This window comes from Ovis aries, chromosome 26 (assembly GCF_016772045.2).
Source record: "Ovis aries strain OAR_USU_Benz2616 breed Rambouillet chromosome 26, ARS-UI_Ramb_v3.0, whole genome shotgun sequence".
NCBI classification, from domain to species: domain Eukaryota; kingdom Metazoa; phylum Chordata; class Mammalia; order Artiodactyla; family Bovidae; genus Ovis; species Ovis aries.
Window position 1 is genome coordinate 20,150,373 of NC_056079.1, and position 21,700 is coordinate 20,172,072.

Genomic DNA, 21,700 nt, shown 5'->3' on the forward strand with positions numbered 1-21,700 from the left:
CTAATAGCATCAGCATCACTTGGGAACTTGTCTGTGTGTGTGTGTGTGTGTGTGTGTGTGTGTGTGTTTAATGTGGACCACTTGTTAAAGACTTTATTGCATTGTTACAATATTACTTCTGTATTGTGGTTTTGTTTTGTTTGATTTGTTTTTCTGAACCACAAGGTATGTGAGATCTCAGCTCCCCAACCACAAATCAAACCCATACCCCCTGCATGGGAAAAGGAAGTCTTAACCACTGGACCACCAGGGAAGTCCCTGGGAACTTGTACAAAGCACAGATTCTTGGGTTCTACTCAAAACTTACTGTATCAGAAACTCTGGGTGTGAGACCAACAGTCTTTGAACCCCCCTCCTCATATATTTATATACTGAAACTCTAATGTGATGGTATTTGGAGGTAGACTTTTAAGGAGCTAATTAGGTTTAAGTGAGGTCAGGAGGTCCCTGTCATGGGATTCAGTTCAGTTCAGTTGCTCAGTCATGTCTGACTCTTTGCAATTCCATGGACTGTAGCACACCAGGCTTCCCTGTCCATCACCAACTCCCAGAGCTTGCTCAAACTTATGTCCGTTGAGTTGGTGATGCCATTCAATCATCTCATCCTCTGTCACCCCCTTCTCCTCCCAACTTCAATGTTTACCAGCATCAAGGTCTTTTCTAATGAGTCAGTTCTTCACATCAGATGGCCAAAGTATTGGAGCTTCAGCTTCAGCATCAGTCCTTCCAATGAATATTCAGGATTGAACTCCTTTAGGATTGACTGGTTGGATCTCCTTGCAGTCTAAGGGACTCTCAAGAGTTTTCTTGAAACCGCAGTTGAAAAGCATCAATTATTTGGCACTCAGCCTTCTTTATGGTCCAACTCTCACATTCATACATGACTACTGGAAAAACCATAGCTTTGACTAGATGGACCTTTGCTGGCAAAGTAATGTCCCTGCTTTTTAGTATGCTATCTAGGTTTGTCATAGCTTTTCTTCCAAGGAGCAAGGTGCTTTTAATTTCATTGCTGCAGTCACCAACTACAGTGAGTTTGGAGCCCAAGAAAATAAAATCTCTCATTGTTTCCATTGCTTCCCCATCTTTTTGCCATGAAGCGATGGGATCGGATGCCATGATCTTAGTTTTCTGAATGTTGAGTTTTAAGCCAGCTTTTTAATTCTCCTCTTTCACTTTCATCAAGAGGCTCTTTAGTTCCTCTTTGCTTTCTGCCATACAGGTGGTGTCATCTGCATATCTGAGGCTATTGATATTTCTCCTGGCAATCTTGATTCCAGCATGTGCTTCATCCATCCTGGCATTTTGCATGGTGTAGAAATGGCAACCCACTCCAGTATTCTTGCCTGGAAAATCCCATGGATGGAGGAGCCTGGTAGGCTACAGTCCATGGGGTCGCAAAGAGTCGGACACGACTGAGAGACTTCACTTCACTCACTCTGCATATAAGTTAAATAAGCAGGGTGACAATATACAGCCTTGACATACTCCTTTCCCCATTTGGAACCAGTCCCTTCTTCCATGTCTGGTTCTAACTGTTGCTTCTTGGGCTGCATACAGGTTTCTCGGGAGGCAGGTTAGGTAGTCTGGCATTCCCATCTTTTGAAGATTTTCTACAGTTTGTTCTGATCCACACAGTCAAAGGCTTTAGCATAGTGAAGCAGAAGTAGATGTTTTTCTGGAACTCTCTTGCTTTTTCAATGATCCAACACATGTTGGCAATTTGATCTCTGGTTCTTCTGCCTTTTCTAAACCCAGTTTGAACATCTGGAAGTTCTCGGTTCATGTACAGTTGAAGCCTGGCTTGGAGAATTTTAAGCATTACTTTGCTAGTGTGTGAGATGAGTGCAGTTGGTGGTAGTTTGAACCTTTTTTGGCATTGCCCTTCACTGTGACTGGAATGAAAATTGACCTTTTAAAGTCCTGTGGCCACTGATGAGTTTTCCAAATTTGCTAGCATACTGAGTGCAGCACTTTCACAGCATCATCTTTTAGGGTTTGACATAGCTCAACTGGAATTCTATCACCTCCACTTGCTTTGTTTGTAGTGATGCCTCCCAAGGCTCACTTGACTTTGCACACCAGGATGCCTGGCTCTAGGTGAGTGATTACACCATTGTGGTTATCTGGGTCATTAAGATCTTTTTACTGTAGTTTTCCCTGTATTCTTGCCACCTCTTCTTAATATATTCTGCTTCTGTTAGGTCCATACCATTTCTGTCCTTTATTGAGCCCATCTTTGCATGAAATGTTCCCTTGGTATCTCTAATTCTCCTGAAGAAATTTTCCTGGTGTCTCTAGTCTTTCCCATTCTACTGCTTTCCTCTATTAGTAGCCTTACAAGAAGAGACCAGAGAGCTATTCTCTACTTCTCTTTTTGCATGAACATTCATTGAGGAAAGGCCACCTGAGCACAGTAGACAAGAGGCAGCTGGCTGCAAGAAGTTGGCTAAACCCCATCCTGAATCTGCCGGCACCTTGTTTTTTGGACTTTCCAGCATCCAAAACTGTGAGAAATTAATATTGCTTAACCCATCAGTCCATGGTATATTTGTTGTAGCAGCCTGAGCTAGCACAAACTAAAGTTTGAGAACCACTGATCCAGAACAAGCCAGGTTCCTTAATGGCATTTTCAGAGATGTACGGGGGAAAGTGATGTATGGATGTGAGAGTTGGACTATAAAGAAAGCTGAGCACAGAAGAATTGATGCTTTTGAACTGCGGTGTTGGAGAAGACTCTTGACGAGTCCCTTGGACTGCAAGGAGATCCAACCAGTCCATCCTAAAGGAAATCAGTCCTGGATGTTCATTGGAAGGACTGATGTTGAAGCTGAAACTGCAATACTTTGGTCACCTGATGTGAAGAGCTGAGTCATTGGAAAAGACCCTGATGCTGGGAAAGATTGAGGGCAGGAGGAGAAGGGGACAACAGAGGATGAGATGGTTGGATGGCATCACCGACTCAGTGGACATGGGTTTGGGTGGACTCCAGGAGTTGGTGATGGACAGGGAAGCCTGGCGGGTGCAGTTCATGGGGTCGCAAGGAGTTGGACAGGACTGAGCAACTGAACTGAACTGAAGAGGGAAAGAACCCACAATGAGAACACTTCTGTACACTTATTTGGGCAGTAAGGCAAGCTCATAAAATCATGTGTTTGAATGTGACATCTGTTTTTTCATAGAATCATGGTAAAAATGTTGTGCTTAGGTATTTCTTACTTGTGTAAAATTTAAACACTTGGGAGTGGCACTAGTTACTATTACATGACTCTAGTAGTTTAAAACTTTATACAATCTGCTGCTGAATCATTTAATATTTTCTTAGGCATTTACAGTGAACAATTGGGTTACTCAGTAATTGAAAGTTTGAATACTGCAATAGCAAGCTATTTTCCTTTTTCAAAAATGTTTTTAATGCTTATAACTCATGTTTATTAACTGAAAAAGGGCTTATGCACCTGGGTATTATCGCATAAATTCATTATTTAGCACTGAATAACATTTTGAAAGAATCAAGAAAATAATGGTAGTTGTAACACTACATTTAATTTGTTTGCTTTTCCTGTTTCTGAGTGGCTCAGTCAGGCTTGTAGGAAATGGCTTATTTTCCTCTACACATTGTTGGATTACTGTTCCAACAAAATTTACTGAAATTAGAAAGAAAAGTTCTCTTCCTTTAGGTAACTGAGTTCTGAAAACCCATAACCTAAAACTCCATTTTCACATTACAGAGATACTTTTGTTGTAACAGTTACATTGTGCTTTTTTATAATATGATGTTCTTTAAACTTGTATTTGAAAAGATATATTTAAGTAGAATTGTGTTTAATTCATTGGCTTTTTAAATTATTAGAGAATATTGTTATTTTTATTTAGCACTAAATAAATTTTTAAAGTTACTTTCTGTCTTTTCTGTTTCCCCATTTTTAGCCAAATATTCTTAAGCAAAAACTTACTAGAATAGGACAGGTTATTTAAAGAAATTTTCTAACTCTAAGTGAAACTTTTTGTAATACTGATTAGCCACTTTATTTACCTGTTCTTGGGTTTGAAATGTATATGTTGCTTTTAAAGAAGGCAAAGAGACACTTTAATTGCTGCACATGGTAAAGATTTTGTAAAAGTTTACATCATGTATGGGAATTTTCATTACTTAGGCATTGCAGAGCAAAATTACTTTTACTATTATAGACATGATATGTTTCTTCCCAAAGTTTATTTCTTTACCAATTTCTCAAAATATGCAAAGTTATCTGATCCCTATCTCATTAATCCTTTTACAAAACAAGAAAAACACTTTGGGATAAAATCCAGGGATCTTGTAACAAGGAAGAGCCTTGCTGTTTCTAGATCAGTGTTGTCACTATAGTTATTTTGTTTATCTTGGTGAAGAATGGGATATTTGGTCTATTTTTATGTTTATGATATTATAAAATATCATAAAATGTCTATAACATTAACAGACTTGTAGCTGTTAAATTTTAAAGTTACTGGAAGAGATTCACAAGTAAGAAGAGCTTTCTTCAGATTTGACCATGTACACTATTTGCAATTAAAGTCTTGACCAATAGGTGGGGCTAGAAAGTTTAATACTTATTCCAATAATTGAACTTACTGGAAAAATGTGCTTTTTTTCTTTTAAGAAAAAGCATTATAAAGCAGTATGTGCATATCTATAATATTAAACCCTATTTATTTGTGTTACAGGACCATCTAATACAGTCCGACTGGTGGGTGGCAGCGGCCCTCACGAAGGCAGAGTGGAGATTTTCCACGAAGGCCAGTGGGGTACGGTGTGTGACGACCGCTGGGAACTGCGTGGAGGACTGGTCGTCTGCAGGAGCTTGGGATACAAAGGTGTTCAAAGTGTGCATAAGCGAGCTTATTTTGGAAAAGGTAAGTTATTTTTTAATGAATTGTAAGCATTCTCCAATACGTATAATCAGGTAGAGACAGGAACATATAGAAAAGGAAGTAGAATTTTTTTTTTTTTACAGGCCTTTCCCAGAAAGTAGGAATGAAAAGAGAGTTGAGGAAAAGACAAATGCTCTTAGACACCTTTTAATGTCTACATTTCCTTTAGACTGAATTGGTTAGTGGAAAATGTAACAGAGGAAATGCGGGAAATGATCGGCAAAGCAGAGCAGGAAGCAGTCAGTTATAGACAAGGCCTGACTTCCTGGGACACTCACTGACCTCTCTGGGTCTTGTGGGCAATGCCTCGTGCTCCCCCATTCTCTCTTCTGTGGAACTGAGGGGGGCGGGGTACCGGTTTCAGGGTTTACCTCCCAGCCACCACGCCCTGCGAGTCGTTTCAGTCCTGCCCGACTCTCTGCGAGCCCATGGACTGTAGCCCGCCAGGCTCCTGTGTCCATGGAATTGTCCAAGTAAGAATACTGGAGTGGGTTTCCACTTCCTTCTCCAGAAAGGGCAGTAGAAACTCTGAAAGAAAAAGGAGCAATTATACGGGCTCTCTAAGCCTGCCAGTTATGACTTCTCCTCTAAGGAATGTGATGGGAAATAGGAATGGAAAGGTTACTTTCCCCTCTATGTGAGGTTGAATCCCGTAGTTCTTATGCTGCGTGTAAATTTGTGCATTTTCATCTGATGACTTGGTAACATGTTTTATGAATGTATTGAAAGAGCTTGGGAGAAAATTTGCAGGGGATAAAATATTTGAAAGTTTACCCATGGTATTTTTACTACCTCATTTTTTCCCCCTACCCTGGCATCTTATATTAGATTTTATGTATAATTAAACATATATAAGTTCTGAAGGACAGGTTAGGAGAAAGTAGCCATATATAGATAAACTAGAATTTTAAAGTCAGTATTTCCTCTTTATTTATTCTTCTGTCCATCTGTGATGAGTAACTAGTATCTCTGAAGTTGATGGTAACCAAAAAAGAGAGAAAGACCTGACCACCTTCATCTTGCATTAGTTATTCTTCTAGAGAGGTATTGGCAATAGAGATTGGATGCAGAATTATAGACATAACATAGCAGCATTACCAGGTAGGTAATACAGGAATGCCTGGTATGCTGCAGGCCGTGACTCATAAAGAGTAGGACATGACTGGGCGACTGAACAATTACCAGGTGATCTTATGTGTAATGATAAAATAGTGGAGTATGTCAAATTATTATATCAGAAGACTAAACAAGATAGACTTCTTAAATTCATGAAATATATTCATGAAACATATTGTTAATCCTCTGTCCATGGGAGTCTCCAGGTAAGAGAACTGGAGCGGGTGGCCGTTTGCTCCTCCAGGAGATCTTCCTGACCCAGGGAGTGAACCCACATCTCTTACGTCTCCCACACTGTCAGGCAGGTCCTTTACCACTAGCGTCACCTGGGAAGCCTGTGTTTAGTCCTATTATGCTACAATTTACTGAGGAATAACTCTCTGTCATGCATTGTGCTAAACACATAAGCAGTATTAATAATAGATCACAGTTATATCCTTTGTTCCTTTACCTAAATGAATTTATTGTATCAGATTTAAGAGATGAATTTTTGAAGAAATCTAGATTCCAAAGTCTTTAGAGACCAGAAGGATAATTTAACTTCATAAAGAGGCTAAAGACAAGACAGAAAGAAAGTGGTGATAGTGAAAGTTTCTGTTCTGTTTTGTTTAAGCCCCTAGTCACCAGTTTTTAATTTGTGTGTTAAAGCTCTGAATAGAAGAAACAAAGGAAATAGAAAATATCCATAAGTTGCCACCACCAAATAGATTTTTGGAATTTCCAAATTTTTCCATTTACACTACACTTTCAGAACTTCCTCAGCTTGAAATTGTCAGACTAAAATTATTCATGTACCTGTAAAATTTACTTCCACATGAAATGTTTTAAACATTGATAAGCTAGATTTATTTTTTTCCCCCAGAGAAGGGAAAAAGAAAAAAAAATCCCCAACTCTTCATCACTAGAAAATCAAATGAATCAGTTAATTGTTTAGGAAGACTAATCTGCCAATCTGAATTTCTAGAATGTTCTTTTCAGAGAGATTCCATTTCTATGTAACTAAGATCTGTAGGATGAAAGGCCATTTATTTAAAATACATAATTTTATAAAAAAACATTTCAAATATGAACTGTAGGAGGAAACAGAATAAGACGTTATACCCAGGCTCTATTCCTTTTCTGAATATGGAGCCTTGCTATAGATTTCAAAGTTGTTTTCCCTTAGTCAATACACAACTGGAGACTATTATCCTAAGATTCCATTAACTTGAAGGCCTAGTTTCACAAGTAAAATACTCTTTCCCCCCCAGATTTTATTCATTCTTGCTTATACTTCTAGGGATTTCTAGTCTAAAGCACTGGTAAGAAAGGAATAAAATAAATATTCTGAAATACTAACCAAAAAGAAAAGCTTATTATTTAAATAGGAAACAATTGAGTTTAGTCTCAAGTGAAATGATTCATTTGGCTATATGGAAACAGTCATCTCAAGATTTTTCCGAGATAACTGACTACTTCTCTAAAATGGGCATCCATTTTCAGTGAGGCTATGTATTTACATTAAAATTAAAAGACACTTGCTCCTTGGAAGAAAAGCTATGACAAACCTAGACAGCATATTAAAAAGCAGAGACATTACTTTGCCAGCAAAGGTCCATCTAGTCAAAGCTATGGATTTTCCAGTAGTCATGTATGGTTGTGAGAGTTGGACTATAAAGAAAGCCGAGCACCAAAGAATTGATGCTTTTGAACTGTGGTGTTGGAGAAGTCTCTTGAGAGTCCCTTGGACTGCAAGAAGATCCAACCAGTCCATCCTAAAGGAAATCAGTCCTGAATATACATTGGAAGGACTGATGCTGAAGCTGAAACTCCAGTACTTTAGCGACCTGATGCAAAGAACTGACTCATTGGAAAAGACCCTGATGCTGGGAAAGATTGAAGGTGGGAGGAAAAGGGGACGACAGAGGATGAAATGGTTGGGCAGCATCACTGACTTGATGGACATAAGTTTGAGCAAACTCCAGGAGATGGTAAAGGACAGAGGAGCCCAAAGTGCTGCCATCCATGGGGTTGCAAAGAGTCGAACATGATGGACCAACTGAACAGCAAAGATTTGTTTTGAATCTGAAAAGAAGTGGCGTCTAGAAAGTGCCCAGTTTGAAGCCAGACTCACAGCATTGCTCACAAGTGACAAGATCACAGGGAGCAGGACCACTAACTGTATAATTACATATTTACCATCCTCTTTGAAAGGTGAAAGTCGCTAAGTCATGTCCAACTCTTCGTGACGCCATGGACTGTAGCCTACCAGGCTCCTCTGTCCATGGAATTCTCCAGGCAAGAATACTGGAGTGGGTAGCTGTTCCCTTCTCCAGGGGATCTTCCCAACCCAGGGATCAAACCCAGGTTCCCTGCATTGCAGGCAGATTCTTTACTGTTTGAGCCACCAGAGAAGCTGAAAGTTGAAAGGTAGATAAGTCAGATTGGTGTTACATTGTGGAGTGACATTCATGATGTTCCAAGGGTGGAAAAGTTGAATGTGGTTTTCTGCAGTACGGAGGTGTGACTTAAGAACATTCTGTGTAACATTCTCTAGTAAGGTCCCCGCTCTGCTGCACACACACACCCAGCGCTGTTTCAGCTCTCTGTGGAGATTCACCCCCAAACAACTGAAGAATGATGATAAGAATTTTAAAATAGTAAAGCAAGGTGGGCTGGGAGAAAAAATAGAACTGAGGTGATTTGTTCTGAAGAAAAAGAATCTGAAAAATGAACTTCATGATCTGCTTCAGTGTACATTGTATTTTAAGAAACAGGCTTACAACATAAACTGATTCTGGATTAGTCATGGCAAACCATCATTTCATGTGAAGCTGTTTAAACTCTTCCTTTTCCCATTTTAAATTTACAGTTTTACTCAGGAGGTAAACGAGAAAGCAATTTTGACTGCAAAAGAGAAGCAGGCAAAGAGAAGTATGAGTGGGGAGGTGTAGAGCAGAGAAGAGGAGGAAGGTATATTAAAGTTTTAATTGTATGTCATTCTCATAGGAAAGTAAGAAGAATCAGATTAATGCTATATGGTACATTATTATCAAAATTGAAACAAGAAGGTGAAAGTTTAAATTTATCTCCTTTGTATAATTCTCCTGTTAAAGGAAGAATACCATTTTCTGGACACAGTCTCCCACTCTCCTTTTTTTTTTTTTTTTTTTCCTTCTCATTTTAAAGTAGCAAACCTGGCTTGTTAGAGATAATCCTTAATAGCTTTTTAAGAACAATTAGTGTTGCAAGTAAAATGATTCATAGGAACAAAGCTTAAAGCTCACTCCTTTAAATGGGTTCTTTCATCTGGATGCACCTTTTGCATCAAGTGGAATGTTCTTTCTTTTTCCTGAGGAGACAAAAAATGTTAAAGAAGCACTGAGAAGCTTCTGGTGCTTGCTGTTGCCTGGAGCAAGGAGGCGGGAGGGAGCCTCTTCTCTCCCAGTGGGCTCCTTGTAGCAAACTTGGATGAGCTTTATCAGGGGATGGTGGTAGTCTGGGAATTTGTTCCAGGCATGTCTGAGCCTTTAGGCTAATGAACGAACTAAGAACTGGTTCTGGAGCAGCCACCTCATCTTCTCCTAAATTTAAAGGAGTTGGTGCTGAAGCTCCAAATGTAAAAGCAGAAACAGAAGAAAATTCTAAACATAAATGCTATCTTTTGTACATTACCCCTTTCACGTTCCATATTCAGTTTTCTGAGTGGCATTTTAAGAATTATAAAACTAAACTGAAGGAGATCAAAAAGAAAACTCTGTGTCTCTGAACTATCCCTTAGTGATTGGGAGTAAAAACAATCTCAAAGATAAATTAAATATATCAATAGATTAGAACTGCCGATTCTTACATACTGATCCCTGTGCACTGAAAGCTTCCAGATGTTTCTGTGTTAGATGTTATGGAAGCTGGTATAGAAGCAGGGCTTCCCTGGTGGCTCAGATGATAAAGAATCTGCCTGGAATGCAGGAGACTTGGGTTCGATCCCTAGGTCAGGAAGAGCCTCTAGAGAAAGGGCGTGGCTACCCACTCCAGTATTCTTGCCTGAAGAACTCTATGGACAGAGGAGACTAGCAGATTCAACTGAGCTACTAACACTATCACTTTCACTTTCATAGAGCCTAATAGAGTTCGCAACATGTCTGTTCTATTGCTTATCTAACAGAGAAATACTAAGTATGAAATAATATTGTTTATCAAGTGTTTACTATGCAATCTCATTTAGTGCTCACAGTGCTTATGAGAAAGGTATTATAGCCCCATTCTTCCTAGAAAACTAAGGAAATCTGACAGAACTGTCACAAAACACCCACATTTCCATAGCTGTTATGGTGATTGTGAGGCAGGGGTCAACCTTCATCCCTTACCTTGTCTCTCCACTGGACAGAAAGTCCTTCTAAGTTCTTTAACCTTAAAAACCTCATCTCTAAAGAGCTTCCTTCTTCAAAATCTTAGAATTGTAAAAGTAAATGAAATCAGAGCTATTTCAGCCCCACCCCTCTATTCTGCATATATAATAAAACAGAGAAAATAAGTGGCTTCTCCAGAACCCCAAAACTAGAATCTAGAACTATAATCTAAGTTTACTCACTCTCTATTCTGATTCCACTTCATTTTTAACATTGGACACCCCACTCCCTTAAAAAAAAAATAAAAAAGCATAATGCTTTTCTCAAAGAAGAAGCTGTTAACAAAGCACTTCCCAACTAGAAGTCTAAAAAGTGATATAAATGCATGTCACCCAGCCTTGACTGGATGTAATTAAAATTCATTCAGAGGCTTTAACCATTAGTGATTTTTTGCTTCTTCACTTATCTTATTCAGCAGCTAATCTCAAATCTCATCATGTCACTGTGTATCTGGCTACTGTTTGAAATATGAATACTTTTTAAAAATAAAAGCAATGGTTACAAAAGATTAAAGAAACTCAAGTCCCTCAAAGAAATATCAATATTTGTCTTGTTTTAAAGAGGTATTAAGAAGAAATGGTATCATCTGTCAAGCACACTGTTAAGCATCACAAACCAAGCTCATAAAACTCCAGAAGCCATGGACGACAGTTTTTGTTGTCTGCTTTCAGAAACACAAAATCAGTTTTTCCTTCCTATACAGCTTTCACATTGTAAAGGAAATTGTAGCTATATAGATGTTTAGATAGATAGAAAAATAGATGATAAACAGGTAGGATTAGAGAATAAAATCATCCCTAAAATACATATATCAATTTTTCATGGTTTCCGCTAGTAGCAAGGATTGCTCAGAGGCAAAAAAATACCAAGGACAGCAGCAATGACAAAAGTCCTTCAGTAACTGTCGTTACCTACAGAAATAAAAACAGATCTGTTTTTTAATCTTTGAAGTGCATATGAAGATAAAATTTTATGAATTTTATTCTACCTTGGCATTAATTTTTAATGCAGAAAACAATTTGGAAGAAGATGGGAAGTAAGTATTAAATAAATTTTTCCTTAGTGTTGATAGTCCTGAATATATTAATATAAAAATAAAATAGCAAATACTTGAAAGTAATTTTTATAACTCTATTTGGTCTTCTCTATAGTCAGTGAATAGCACCAAGTTTTAAATGTCATCATGTTCTGTTGCTTGCCCCTGTTTTCTCTGTTACTCTGAGAAAATCACACAGCCTTTCTGAGTCTCAATTTATTTATCAGTGAAATGGAAATAATTGCCAATATTTTACAAAGTTATTAGAAATAAATTTGTAAAATTACATATGAAAAGACCCAGTATGTTCACTGTGCCTGAATCTTTTCTGTATAGCATAACACCAGAGTTACTAAAATATTTATCACATCTATGTGTTCTCAATGGGAAAACATTGTAATATGAGGTTAGTGGGAGCTTCCCAGGTGGCGCTAGTGGTAAGAACCTGCCTGCCAGTGCAGGAGACTTAAGAGACATGGGTTTGATCCCTGGGTCAGGAAGATCCCCTGGAGGAGGGCATGGCAATCCACTCCAGTATTCTTGCCTGGAGAGTCCCATGAACCTGAGGAGCCTGAGGGACTATGGTCCACAGGGTTACACAGAGTCAGACACGACTGAAGCAACTTATCATGCATGCATGAGTTAAGCGTTCTAAATACAGGAATCAGCTTTGCCACTAATTATCTATGTGACCTCAGTTGCTGCATTCACCTAAAACAAAGGTCTTCACTAGAAAGTCAGTCCAAGAGAGGATGGATTCTGATTTTGTTCACTCATATAGGCACTGAAAGGAGATTTGTTAAATGATGGAATCTAATAATGCAAGGGAGATTTCCCAGGTGGTGCAGTGGTAAAGAATCCTCCTGCCAATACAGGAGACATAAGAGATGTGAGTTTGATTCCTGGGTCGGGAAGATCCCCTGGAGGAGGGCATGGCAACCCACTCCAGTGTTCTTGCCTGGGGAATCCCGTGGTCAGAGCAGCCTGGAGGGCTGCAGTCCGTGGGGCTGCAAAGAGCTGGGCATGACTGAGCACACAAACACAACTCAGTGATGCAAGGGACTGCAGTAAATCTCTGATGAAAGGCCCTGGCACTAGGCAGACCCAGGGTGGGAATACTGGCTCCATCATGCACTAGCTATGTGATAGGGCAAAGTGACTTCCTCTCTCTGACTTTCACTTTCCATAACAGTATCATGACCCCAAAATAGCATTTATTAACTTTTTAAGATGGAGAATTTAGTAAGGTAACAGCTCAAAAGTACTTTGACTATTTTCTGCCACACAATAAATCCTTCAAACAGTGGGCTTACATGTTCATTTTTATTTTTTTACTGCACCTTTGTCATTCTAATATTCATGAATTTCCCTACTATGGTTTCTAGAAACTTAGACTCACATGGCAGTGCATTGACTGAATAATATCTGTCTTGAGTTGCCCCTGTAGGGATGGCCCTTCTGGATGCTTCAGCTATTGAGAGGATCCTCATACTTAATTCTCTTTTGTTGGATTGTAAAAATTCTGCACTGCTGAGATATAAATCTGGTGATAAGATCTACGAATTGTAGAATGAAAGCATCACAGTCCCCAGGGTGCAGAGGCCACAGAACCATGCTGTTCTCACGCTCTCAATCACTACAAAACCAAAAGTTTCACTCATGCTTATTCATATAAGTTATAATAAATAACAACCCTTTCAAAAAAGATCTTCACAACCCAGAGAATCACGATGGTATGATCACTCACCTAGAGCCAGACATCCTGGAATGCAAAGTCAAGTGGGCCTTAGGAAGCAACAAAGCAAGTGGAGGTGATGGAATTCCAACTGAGCTATTTCAAATCCTAAAAGATGATGCTGTGAAAGTGCTGCACTCAATATGCCAACAAATTTGGAAAGCTTAGCAGTGGCTACAAAACTAATAAAGGTCAGTTTTCATTCCCATCCCAAAGGAAAGCAATGCCAAAGAGTGCTCAAACTACTGCACAATGCTAGTAAAGTAATGCTCAAAATTCTCCAAGCCAGGCTACAACAGTACGTGAACCATGAACTTTCAGATGTTCAAGCAGCGGAACCAGAGATCAAATTACCAACATTGTTGGATCATCAAAAAGCAAGAGAGTGCCGAAAAAACATCTATTTCTCCTTTATAAGTACACCAAAGCCTTTGGCTGTGTGGATTACGATAAACTCCGGAAAATCCTTTAAGAGATGGGACTACCAAATCACCTGACCTGTCTCTTGAGAAGTCTGTATGCAGGTCAGGAAGCAATAGTTAGAACTGTATATGGGACAACAGACTGGTTCCAAATTGGGAAAGGAGTACGTCAAGGCTGTATATTGTCACCCTGCTTATTTAACTTCTATGCAGAGTACATCATGAGAGACGCTAGGCTGGGTGAAGCACAAGCTGGAATCAAGATTGCCGGGAAAAATATCAGTAACCTCAGATATGCACATGACACCACCCTTATGGCAGAAAGCAAAGAAGAACTAAAGAGCCTCTTGATGAAAGTGAAAGAAGTGAAAAAGTTGGCTTAAAGTGCAGTGTTCAGAATACTAAGATCATGGCATCTGGTCCCATCACTTCATGGCAAATAGATGGGGAAACAATGGAAACAGTGACAGACTTTAATTTTTTGGGCTCCAAAATCACTGTGGATGGTGACTGCAGCCATGAAATTAAAAGATGCTTGCTCCTTGGAAGTAAAGTTATGACCAACCTAGACAGCATATTTGGAGAAGGCAATGGCAACCCACTCCAGTACTCTTGCCTAGACAATCCCATGGATGGAGGAGCCTGGTAGGCTGCAGTCCATGGGATTGCTAAGAGTTGGACACGACTGAGCATCTTCATTTCCACTTTTCACTTTCATGCATTGGAAAAGGGAATAGCAACCCACTCCAGTGTTGTTGCCTGGAGAATCCCCGAGACAGGGGAGCCTGGTGGGCTGCCGTCTATGGGGTCCCAGAGTTGGACACAACTGAAGTGACTTAGCAGCAGCAGCAGCAGACAGCATATTAAAAAACAAAGGCATTACTTTGTCATAAAAGCTATGGTTTTTCCAGTAGTCATGTATGGAAGTGAGCGTTGGACTATAAAGAAAGCTGAGCACTGAAGAATTGATGCTTTTGAACTATGGTGTTGGAGAAGATGCTTGAGAGTCCCTTGGACTGCAAGGAGGTCCAACCAGTCCATCCTAAGAGAAATCAGTCCTGAGTATTCATTGGAAGGACTGATGGTGAAGCTGAAACTCCAATCCTTGGCCACCTGATGTGAAGAACTGACTCATTGGAAAAGACCCTGATGCTGGGAAAGATTGAAGGTGGGAGGAGAAGTGGACGACAGAGGATGAGATGGTTGGATGGCATTACCGACTCAATGGATGTGAACTTGAGTAAATTCTGGGAGTTGGTGATTAACAGGGAGGCCTGGCATGCTGCAGTCCATAGGGTTGCAAAAAGTCGGACATGACTGAGCAACTGAACTAAACTGAACTGAACTCATAAATACAATTTATAAATGCCCCGCTGTTTTGGCTCCCTTCCATGTTAGCAGGGAAATGGCTTTATTATTTGTCCACTTGTTGTTATTTGCTTATCTTGTTGAGTAGCTCTTTGGGTCAGTTTCGGAAAAGTTTAGATAGACCTTATATATTTAAAATAAATGCACATACACACACAAATGTGCTCATAAACACAATTACTCACAAACACAAAACGGACCACAATATACGTAGTAAGAGCAATTTGAAAACCAAAGAGTATTACTGGTCAGGCTTCTGATTTTAAGATCATATTCCTCTAATCTTTTTTCCTTTTTATCTACCTTAAAAATTCAAATTGAAAAGGCTTATTACTCTTATAAACATTTCATAAACTAATTGAGCTCTCCAAGTTGCTACTCATAATTGATCAGCCCAGGAAAACCTTTGCTTGTCTAATAGAGACATTATTTGGATACTAATGATTTAATTACTACTATGTGAAATGAAAAATATACTATTCCCAGTTACTTTGATAATGTAAACCTAAATATTATTAATATATTCTTTATTTGGATATTTCTAGTGAAGGCACAAATTATTCAAAAATTAAGTAAGTGCACTTATTTATTTTATATATGGAACTTATAATTTCCTATTTCTAAAAGTAAATAAAAACATGTTTTTACAGAAAATGTCTATGTAAACATCCTATGAAGTGCTCCTTTAGCTTATAGATTTTTTTTCTTCTTCAATCCATCTTCCACATTTTTGCCAGTCTTACAATTCTAAAATATAGTTCTGATGATGTTATTTTTTTGGTGACTTATACAATCCAAAAATGTTCATAGCATGGTCCTAGCTTCCTATCCAATCTTCCCAAAGAGTCCTCCTCCTCTGTTACAGATGCCAGAAGACCATTCACTGTTTTAATCCATCATACATTTCATGATGCCCCCACTATATGGCATTACATCTTTTCAATATATGAAAAACCTTCATTCATTTTTTAAGCTTTGGTCAAATATAATCCACATCATGGTTACAAAATTTCCAGTATCTGCTAATTTAGTTGTATATTATAGGCACATCAGTTCAGTCACTCAGTCGTGTCCGACTCTTTGTGACCCCGTGAACCACAGCACGCCAGGCCTCCCTGTCCACTACTATACAATTATATACACTAGTCATGCATATATTATTAACTTTTATTTAACTCACAGATTATTTGAAAAATCAGTTAAGAGTAATGGAATTATATGTGCCATTTTATATTCCTCTGTAAAAAGCAAATCTTCATTTAGCTTTTAGAGCTACACAGAGGTATGTTTCTAGGTTTTGAATTTGCTTCTAAACATGCTTTATATAGTTCTTGTGACTGAAAGAGAACCCTTTAACATCATATTGATCCAAATGGAAAAAGTGCATTATTGATTATACTTACAGTATTAAGATATTTATTTACCATCCACAGTTTTACAAAGGTGTTTATTGGAATTTCACTGCTAAATCATCAGTTTCTTGGTGACATGAAATGTTCTTGAAAATTCATCAGGTTTGCAATATTATATGTTTAACAAAACCAAATAGGATCATTCATTTGTAAGTTTTTCAAAGAGTCTGTTCCCAAGTGTCTTTTTTTTTTTTTTAGTTTTTTATTTTTTAAATTTTAAAATCTTTAATTCTTACATGCATTCCCAAACATGAACCCCCCTCCCACCTCCCTCCCCATAACATCTTACTGGGTCATCCCCATGCACCAGCCCCAAGCATGCTGCATCCTGCGTCAGACATAGACTGGCGATTCAATTCACATGATAGTATACATGTTAGAATGTCATTCTCCCAAATCATCCCACCCTCTCCCTCTCCCTCTGAGTCCAAAGTCCAAGTGTCTTAAGTATGAAAGAAAAAACTGTTATACCTGATACACTTAAAAAAATCTTTAGAGAATATCAGAAAAACATTGCCATTCATTTTAAAGTTATCTTTTCTTGCCATGAATTCCTTAAAAAAAGAAAAAAGTTGTTTTCTTATTCACTGATAAAATAATGTTCTTATCTTGAAAGTGGCAGTTAAGTTTGTTTAGTTAATTATCTTCTAGGTAGCCTATGCTGACAGCCTGTTTTTCCTTCTAATGTGTCTGAGGAAGATGCCAGACAAAGAGTATAAGTGTTACCTCTGCCATTTTCTTGTTTGCTTGTGTTTGCAATTAATAATCTGTAGTCTTCTTGCAGGATAGTTTGTAAGCCCTTTGCTGATCGTGTTAGTCTTAGTTTAATTAAAAATAGATAATATACCTGGTAGACCAGACACATGCAGACTGCAACACACAGGAAGCTAAGAAAAGAACTGCAGGATTGCTTATGTTCTGGATAAACCTCCTACCAGACATGTTTAGATCATTAAGTTATAGCATATATCCATTGTTAGGAAAGCTTATTCCCTTCCTTATTTTTAAAAATAAAATTAGTTTATTAAATCCTTGGAGAAAACCAATAATTAGTTAATCTATGATTTCATAAAAGTCTGTATGAAGAGCTGAACTTCATAACAGCTCTTATTACTTAGTATTTTTGTCATTTACACACTGACCGAAAATAAAATTTTCTGGGGTAGAGACTTAACTTTTGAATCTTAACATAGGGTGCAGAGCTTGCGTGTGGGTAATGAGCAACACATTTTTTGTTAAATTAGTGAATAAATTAATGACTCTGTTCCACACAAACATAAACATTAAACTATACTTATTAATACAGTTGTATCTGATTTTTGCAGGTACAGGTCCAGTATGGCTGAATGAAGTATTTTGTTTTGGGAAAGAATCATCCATTGAAGAGTGCCGAATTAGACAGTGGGGTGTGAGAGCCTGTTCCCACGACGAAGATGCTGGAGTCACTTGTACTACATAATGCATCATATTTTCATTCACATTTTTTAAACTGTTACAAAGTGATTTTTTTTCCTTTGCTTCACTAAAATCAGCTTAATTAATATTTAAGAAATTAAGAATTTTTTCCACAGAAAAGGAATATTTAAAAATCACTGGATAAACATATAAAATAACTTCATATTTGCTTCAAATACCAGAACCATTTCAACTTCTCTAGGTTTTTAAATGGCATTTTTTAATATAATGACATATATTGAATTCAATATATTGAAGTTTAAGGCTTCTGGATTACAAACGCCAGTGATAATGGAAACACGTCCTAATCACTGGCTACAATTTGTATCTTCATTACAAGACCCAATTTTTGCCTTCTTTGTAATCTATTTAGTTGATTTTAATGTGATTGCTTTTTGAATAATGATAGGGTTGGCAAGTTTTCTATTGTGCCACGTTGGCAAAATCTTCAACCCATACACATTTCTAAAGGAAGAATCTTAGTTCAAGATTTCTGTGCAGTAACTTGGCAGTTAGATAGTAATGCTCATGATATATTTTGGCCATGATGAAAAACTCATCAGGTTTTACCTGCTCAAATATTGACAAAGTCATTAGTAACACGACTAATCACATGGTCATTAATAATAACATGATTATTTGACATGGTCAAATGTTGACAGTTTTGTTGTTTTTATTTTTATTTTTATACTGAACCGTTAAGTTAGTTGAAAGCAAGACATATGAGAAAAAGCAAAGGCCCACCATATAATCAGCAGGTCAAAAATGTCATTTTATAACATAGAGCTCAGCTTGCTATACATTTTGAACTAAGATGAGTAATTACTTTGTACTATTCTAGGACTGTGTTTAAAAGGTAAGTATATCCACTTACTCAGTTTTAATTAACACTATGCAAATATCCTGCTTGCAGAAGGAAGTTTCAATGACCCATCGATATAGTCTTTCATTAAGAGAGTCAATATTTACAACCAAGAGAGAGGTAATCTTCACCCCTAAAGGGTTGATGACCCTGAGAAGCCAGGATAGTACCAAGTTCATCCAATAACTCAGTGACTAGATACACAGGTAGAAAGACTAGCAATTTCTGTTGAAATTCAGCTTAATCTCAGCCCTGAGAAATATAATTTTCAAGTTTCATAAGCCCAACTCAGAGAAACATGTGATTAGAAAACCACTAGTACAGGATGGCCCTACTATTCTTTCTTTAATGATGATAAACAAAAGCATGGTCTTAAGCATTTTTCCATATCCTGAAGTCTTCACAAATATACCTAGATAATAGACTCAGTGCCCTCTCAATTGCAAAGGCAAAAATGTTATGTTGGAATTGGAAATAGTGGAAATGGTCTGCTGAAAATGCACTTCATCACAGTATACTTTTCTAATTGTTATATATAGGTGATTTACTCCAGCAGTGTAGTTTTGTAATTAAGTTTTGAAGGAGCCCCTCAGCATAGAACTAATCTGCAGATACTGAAAGAGGTGGGTTTTGCTATTATTGTTGCTTTTCTTTGGGTATGTTTGGGGTTTTTTTGTAGAGGTTTGTTTGTTGTTTTAGCTCCTAGCATTCAAAAACACTAGCTGAACACAAGCTAAGAAACAGAAGCTTTAGTGACTACCCACAAGAAACAGGTTTTGCAAAATTGTTCAGGGAAGTAACAAGAAAAATAGACTTCTACAGCCTTAAACAAACAAACAAACAAACAACCCAGCAAATCACTGGGAAGGGGGAGAATCTCCTTTTCAGAGGTACCACATTATAATATTCTAATGTCCAGTGTTCAACAACAACAGCAAAAAAAAAATCACAAGGTGTTTAAAGAAACAAAGTATGATTTCGTGAAAGGAACAATATGACCTTTGACAGAAAAGGTCACTGAGGAAGTTTCAATGTTGTGATATTTGACAAAAACTTTAAAACAACTGTTTAAATGTGCTAAAAAAAAAAAGACAAAGAATTAAAGAAAACTGAAAACAGTGTACTAACAAAACCAGAATATCATTGAAAAGAGTTTAAAAAAAAAGGACAAAAATTTTGGATTTGAAAAGTACAACTATTAAAGTGAAAAATTCGCTCAAGGGATTTAATAGTACATTTAAACAAAATGAAAAATTAGCTAAAGAAAAGTGAAAGTATGGTGTAGGGTGCCTGTAATTACTACATGTAAGTACATGGAGGGTGTCCAAAACATGCATTATGGGAATCTCAGAAATAGCAGAAAATGAGGGAGAGAGAAAGTGAAAGGGAGGAAGGGAGAAAGAAAAGAAGGATGTCTGAAGAAATAGTGTGCAAAAGCTCTCAGATTTGATGGAAGAGATGGACATGTATATACATATACATGCACCCAAGGAACTTAACAATATCCAAACAGGATGGATTCAAAGATACCCACGCAAAGTCACATCATAATAAACTGTCAGAAGATAAAAGAGAATCCTGAAAGAAGCAAGGGGGTCGCAACTTGTCATATACAAAGGATCCTCAATAAGATTAACAGATAATTTCTCATCAGAAACCATGAGATCAGAAGATGGTTTAAAGTGCCGAATAGAAAAAACAAAAACAAAAAAAACCAGTTAACTAGGAATTCTCATCTAGCAAAACTGTCTCCTCAAAAAATGGGGGAGAAAGGAAGACATTCCCAGATAAACAAAAACAACGGTAGTTTCTTACTATTGGACCTGCCCTGTAAGAAATAACTGAAGAGGAGTCCTTCAGGCTGAAAAGAAAGAACACTAGAAATTAACTCAAAGCCATAAGAAGAAATAAAACAGCAGGGGCAGGAAAGTAGTTTCTTCTTTAAAAAAAGGAAAAAAGAGAATTCTCCTAATCACTGACAGTTATACTACAAACTTTGAATTTCTTACAGTAAACATGCATTATTTATATAGCCAGATTTTTTTTAATTGAAAAATAATAATTTTAGAAATTATCTAGGAGGCAATGGCACCCCACTCCAGTACTCTTGCCTGGAAAATCCCATGGACAGAGGAGCCTGGAAGGCTGCAGTCCATGGGGTCTCTGAGGGTCGGACACGACTGAGCGACTTCACTTTCACTTTTCACTTTCATGCATTGGAGATGGAAATGGCAACCCACTCCAGTGTTTTTGCCTGGAGAATCCCAGGGACGGGGGAGCCTGGTGGGCTGCCTGGGAGCTATGGGGTCGCACGACTGAAGTGACTTAGCAGCAGCAGCAGTGCATTTCTCTCCTTTTTTTTCCCAGATAATATAATTGCAGCACAGTAATAGAGAGTAACTGGCACATTACCGAGCTCTTTAGAGAGAAGTCACACCGAGTGAGTCAGCTAGATGTATACATGCATCCTCTCTTTCTTGGATTTCCTTCCCCTTTAGGTCACCATAGAGCACTGAGTTTAGAGTTCCCTTTGCTAGTATACAGTAGGTTCTCATTAGTTATCTATTTTATGCATTCTAGTCTATATATGTCAATCCCAATCTCCCAATTCATCCCACCCCCTCACCCCCTCCTTGGTATCCATACATTTGTTCTCTATTTCTGAGTCTCTCTTCCTGCTTTGTAAATAAGTTGATCTATACCATTTTTTCTAGATTTCACATATACTAATTAATATATGATATTTTTCTCTTTCTGACTTATTTCACTCTATGTGACAGTCTCTGGATCCATCCATGTCTCTTAATGGCACAGTTTTGTCCCTTTTCATGGCTGAGTAATATTTCACTATATATACATATATATACCACATCTTTATCCATTTCTCTGTTGATGGGCATTGAGTTTGCTTCCATGGCCTGACTATTGTAAACAGTGCTGTAATGAACATTGGGGTGCATGTTATCTTTTTGAATTATGATTTTCTCCAGGT

At 37.9% G+C, this 21,700-nt stretch overlaps 1 protein-coding gene across 3 annotated transcripts in view; it reads left to right on the forward strand.

Annotated features, from left to right (window-relative positions):
* MSR1 (macrophage scavenger receptor 1) overlaps nucleotides 1-18,499 on the forward strand; it is an 85,375-nt gene extending 66,876 nt beyond the window's left edge. For all 3 annotated transcript variants that reach the window (XM_012105831.4, XM_060407054.1, XM_004021736.4), the window contains exons 9-10: nucleotides 4,708-4,896; nucleotides 17,717-18,499. In XM_012105831.4, coding sequence (XP_011961221.3) covers nucleotides 4,708-4,896; nucleotides 17,717-17,850 — 323 coding nt within the window. In that variant the 3' untranslated portion in view covers nucleotides 17,851-18,499. The remainder of the gene's footprint in view (nucleotides 1-4,707; nucleotides 4,897-17,716) is intronic.
* The last annotated feature ends 3,201 nt before the right edge of the window (nucleotides 18,500-21,700 follow it).